The 5523-nt window shown below is 40.0% G+C and overlaps 1 protein-coding gene across 1 annotated transcript; it reads left to right on the forward strand.

Moving 5' to 3' along the window:
* The first annotated feature begins 1855 nt into the window (after positions 1 to 1855).
* On the forward strand, positions 1856 to 4767 carry P5CDh1 (delta-1-Pyrroline-5-carboxylate dehydrogenase 1). Its single transcript, XM_028184423.2, has one exon. It carries the CDS (start codon positions 2511 to 2513, stop codon positions 4206 to 4208), a length of 1698 nt encoding a protein of 565 aa, XP_028040224.2. The 5' UTR covers positions 1856 to 2510; the 3' UTR covers positions 4209 to 4767.
* Positions 4768 to 5523: the final 756 nt, after the last annotated feature.

Here is a 5523-nt window from a genome sequence, read left to right on the forward strand (position 1 = left end):
CTCAAACAGAGTTGAACTTAAACCAGTGCTGAGAGACCTTGGGCGTGCACTGGGCTTGCAATATATCGACCAGCAGCTCTGCCTTTTTTTTTATTGCTTGGATATGTGGACAAGCTCACGGCCCACCTGATCTTAAGTGGTTACCGGAGTCCATAGACATCTACAATGTAAATGCGTCACCCACCTTGAGACATGAGTTGTAAGGTCTCACTTTTTTAATAGTACAACGGCTGCCTCACCCTTCAAATCGAAACGCATTACTGCTTCACGGCAGAAATAGTCAGGGCGGTGGTACCTAGCCGTGCGCACTCCCAAGAGGTCCTACCACCAGTCGTTGTCATGGAAAGCGAGTCAGCCTGAGGCGCCAATGAGGAGGGCCATAGCTACTACCGTATCCGATTTGAAAGTACGAGCTAAGCGGTAGTAAGACCGTTGGGTGGGCTCGAGTCCATCTAAGAAATCAGACCATCTGGCATCTCGGACTTCGGCGATGCGAGACTTTACGTCGCGTTGTAGGGCACGCATTCGAATACGAATTTCCTCGGTTGGATACCTATCGTAGGCGCGGATCGAAGCGTTCTTGGCTCTAAGGAGTTCCCTTACGTCGTCGGGCAATTTGAAGCGGTGAAGAAAGTCCTCCGTAACAACTTGCTTCGATGACCTATTTAAATTACCGGCTCCTAGTGTAGTGGTAAATGACATGGTCACTACACAAGGGGGTCGCAGATTCGAATCCTGCCAAGGGAAGATATTAAGATGCCCAGCGTGTGCCAATCTACCACAGTTCTCGGGACGGGAACGGATCGGAAGTGCGACCGAGCTTCATAATGACGGGACGTTGGTCTGAGTCTAACTCTGAAACTACTGCAATCGAACGTATGCGTAACTCTTCCTTTATTTTTCTACTAGCGACCCGCCCTCGCTTCGTTTCGGAAACTGTAATTTATTATTGATTTCTCCACTATTTAATGGATGCTATTATACACATAAACCTTGTTCTACAATCACTCTATCTATTTTAAAAAAACGCATCAATATCCGTTGCGTAGTTTTAAAGATTTAAGCATACATAGCGACATAGGTACAGAGAAAGTCACTTTGTTTTATACATAGAGTTACTATTTTAATAACTCCATGGTTTTATACTATGTAGTGATGATTATGGCAATCGCCTTGTTTCGATGCCTTTGATGCCACCGTTGAATTAATTAGTCTTCAATCATTTAATTTATTAAATGAAAAGTAAAATGTAGTGGAATGAAATAAATTTGATTTATCTGTGAATGTTACCAATTGGGATGAGATTGAATGAAATCAATTATGTAATGGATTGACAATTCACTGTAGTAACTAAACCTCATCACAATTACAATACCTTTTCCTTTAAACATATGACAAATATTCTAAAATTCCCCGGGAACTACAATTATTCTAATACTGTCATTTTTCACAGTGACTAATGACTAATGAAGTGATTAACACGGATTGTATGAAACACAGAATTTTTATGAAAATGCTTCCGCGCCATATAAAGTAAAATGAATAATGATACTGACAAAAAACCATTCCAAAATGTACTACTGTAAAATGGAAGGTAAAAGTACTATTACCCTTCTTAAAATAGTAACTGTACCTAAATGTACTACCATTCGGATGATTCACTTAAATAAAATAAAATAAGTATGAACGTGCAAATATTTATTTTTACTTATACATATTTAATATATATGTGAGATAGAAAATAAAATCTACATTTTCAATGTCATAAAATCCCAGTAGTTCACAAAACTCCAGGATTGTCATGAATGTGGAGCCGGAGCGTCTGCGGCACGTAATATCATCATCTCACTATGTGCGCCCGTATGGAAATGCGAGTAATGTCAATTACGTTAGCGCAGGTGCGCAGGTGCACTCTGCGCAGGTTAGGCTCTAAAATATGTTTTCATCTTTGTCTAACTAACGGTTATTATTTGTGGACGGAAAAGTATAATAAACCGTATTACTACGTAGCATCTCTACGTAGTCTGTAAGTCAAATTTTCCGATAGGTGCGCGAAAACATGAAATATGAATTGGTATATCTTTAAAACAGCTGACGTGAAAATTTCTTTTGTGCAGTAAAAGTGAGGAGGACTCGCGAAATTTGCGAACATTTTGCAATAATATCGTGTTTTAAAAACCTACTTGAAGTTATTCTCGATCGATACGCTAAAATTAAAAATACACCTCATTTTTTAAATTAGCAACATAGCATTTTGTGGAAAATTTTAATGCAGCGACGCCGTTCTCGCGTAATAAAAAGGAATATGAAATCGTGAAGGTCACAGCTTTGTTCGAGTCAAACAAGTTCTTTGACTGCCGTGGCCGCACGCGCGTCGTCACTCGCCCTGTTTGCGACTCGTTTACGTAATCGGAACCGCTCATCAAATCACATTCTTATCTCTATCCCGGGGGCTCGGCCCGACGTACTGTCAGTTGATTCGCTATTCAGTGTTGACCAGGGTCAGCGTTATGCTTACAATCTGGGCGAGAATCGGTCGCATACGTTCGCTAGAGCGAACGTTGTCCAGCGTCGTAGACTTGCCGCAATTTCAGGATGGGAGCATCCATAACGAGCCTGTGTTGGGTTATCGTGCCGGAAGCCGGGAACGCCAAGACCTAATTGAGGAGCTGGAGCGAACCGCTTCAGTAATTGAAGACGTACCAATTGTTATTGCCGGAAAAAATATTACAGAAGGCGAGCCACGATATCAGGTGATGCCCCATGATCACTCAAAAAAGATAGCTAAATATTACTATGCCAGTGAAAAAACAATTGAAAAGGCGATTCAAGCGTCTGTCGATGCTCAAACTCGTTGGGACCGCACTCCGCTGACTGAACGCGTTAAAATCTGGCAGACAGCAGCTGAGCTAATGGCCGGTGCGTATCGACAGAGCCTCAATGCTGCGACCATACTTGGACAGTCGAAATCAGTAATTCAAGCTGAAATTGATGCTGCAGCTGAACTTATTGATTTTTTCCGTTTTAATGTTCACTTCCTGAAGGAAAATTCAAAATATCAACCTATTTCTGAGAATCCCACAATAACCAGAAACTCTTTGAGATTTCGTGGCATAGATGGATTTATTGCAGCAATAAGTCCCTTCAATTTCACTGCCATTGGAGGCAACCTCGCATACACACCTGCACTTATGGGAAATGCAGTGTTATGGAAACCATCGGATACAGCTTTGTTGTCCAACTGGCGAATCTTCAATATTATGAGGGAAGCTGGTCTTCCAGATGGTGTTGTAAACTTTGTTCCATCCGATGGTCCTACATTTGGTCGAGTCATAACATCATCACCATACCTGGCTGGAATCAACTTCACAGGCTCTGTGCCCACTTTTAACTGGCTGTGGAATGAAGTAGGCAAGAATCTTAATACATATCGTAACTATCCCAGACTCATTGGAGAATGTGGAGGAAAGAATTACCACTTTGTACACCCCTCTGCTGATATACAAACTGTGGTTAGTGGCACCATCCGATCAGCATTTGAATTTTGTGGACAGAAGTGTTCAGCTTGCTCCAGAATATATATCCCTCAGTCTCTGTATGAACCAGTTAAGACAGGATTACTTGCAGAAAGAGCTAAACTAAAGATTGGTGACCCTGCAGACTTTTCAGTGTTCACAGCGGCTGTCATTGATGACAAAGCTTTTGCTAGGATCACAGGATACATCCAAAGAGCCAAGAAGAATCCTAAGAACAAGATCTTGGGAGGTGGTGAGTTTGACAATAGCAAGGGCTACTTTGTGCAGCCTACCATCATTGAGACAACAGATCCGCATGACAAGCTCATGACAGAAGAGATCTTCGGTCCAGTGCTCACCATTTATGTATATAATGATAAAGATATTGATAAAACCATGGATTTAATTGGTACTTCCACAAAATTTGCTCTTACAGGAGCTATATTTGCTAAAGATCAAGTATTTTTGAAAAAAGCATATGAAAATCTCAAAATGACTGCTGGCAACTTCTATATCAATGACAAATCAACTGGATCTGTAGTCGGTCAGCAGCCATTTGGAGGTGGCCGTATGTCAGGTACTAATGACAAGGCAGGTGGTCCCAACTATGTCATGAGGTGGACAACTCCACAATCTATTAAGGAAACATTTGTTCCACTTACTGATATTGATTATCCATATATGAGAGAATGAAAATCATCATCTCAGAACTTAATTATCTCCAAAAGTAGAAAAAAAAATTAAGATAATCAGATTGATTAGATCAACTATCTAGTTAAATTAGTGAAATTATCATCTCAGCAAACAATCTCACTTGTAACATAGAAGTATTAATTTGTGTATTTTGAATATTATTTAATTATTCATGTTGTAAAATGTAGATATTTAAATAAGTTAATGTATTCTTTTGAAAATGAATTAATGTTAATTACTAGTTTCATGTTATGGCATGATTGTTCAATTTTATTATTATGGAAATATATTAGATTAGGTCAAAAAGGTAATTATTTGAAATATTGAAACTTGTTCGTCTCGCTAGTTCTGTGCTTATACTTTCTATATTCGAGTGATTTTCTAACATTATATGTTTCCTGTCTGACCTCACTTGCATTTACTGCTTACTGTCTGTCTAAATGTAAAATGTTTATTAGTGTAATGTTATTGTTAATCTTGATTACTGGATCTCTTGGTTTCATCTATGACTGAAGTTGATGTTTGGAATTCCAATAAATAATAAAAATTTATAGTTGAACATGTAGTTTTATTTAGTGGATACTTAGTTGATATGAATATGAATAGTCAACACTTTTTAACAATATACATATGACATGCTTAAAAAACCCCGATAATTAGGATACAACTATACAGACATTGAAATGATATATATACCACATTACGGTGTAGGTATAAATCGAATTTGGAAATATTTGGTTCATGGTGAAGTAGGTACCGTACAGAGCCTCCTCATGGCATTACATTAGAACCCGAAAAAGTTACATGTCTACAGAACGTCATTAAAGTCAGGTAGATTCAAGGAAATCGCAGTCACAATAAAGACGGCGTGTTAGTTTAATGGAACGTAACCCCGGTAGCAGAAAACAGGACCTCATCATATGAATCTTAGTCTTATTGCAACTGTGCCGTAGAGCGATCCATCCAACGACGCAGACCGTCTGGTTGATGCAGTTTTATTTATTTATTGCGTTAAGGTGTGGACGAGGTCACAGCCCACCTGGTGTTAAGTGGTTACTTGAACCCATAGACATCTTCAACGTAAATGCGCCACCCACCTTGAGATATAAGTTCTAAGATCTCAGTATAGTTACAACGGCTGCCCTACCCTTCAAACCGAAACGCATTACTGCTTCACGGCAGAAATAGGCTAGGCGGTGGTACCTAGCCGCACGGACTCACAACTCACAAGAGGCAGGCAGGCAGGCAGCGGCTTGGCTCTACCCCTGGCATTGCTGAAGTCCATGGGCGACGGTAACCACTCACCATCAGGTGG

This window comes from Bombyx mandarina, chromosome 15, assembly GCF_030267445.1.
Source record: "Bombyx mandarina strain Sakado chromosome 15, ASM3026744v2".
Classification (NCBI taxonomy): Eukaryota; Metazoa; Arthropoda; class Insecta; order Lepidoptera; family Bombycidae; genus Bombyx; species Bombyx mandarina.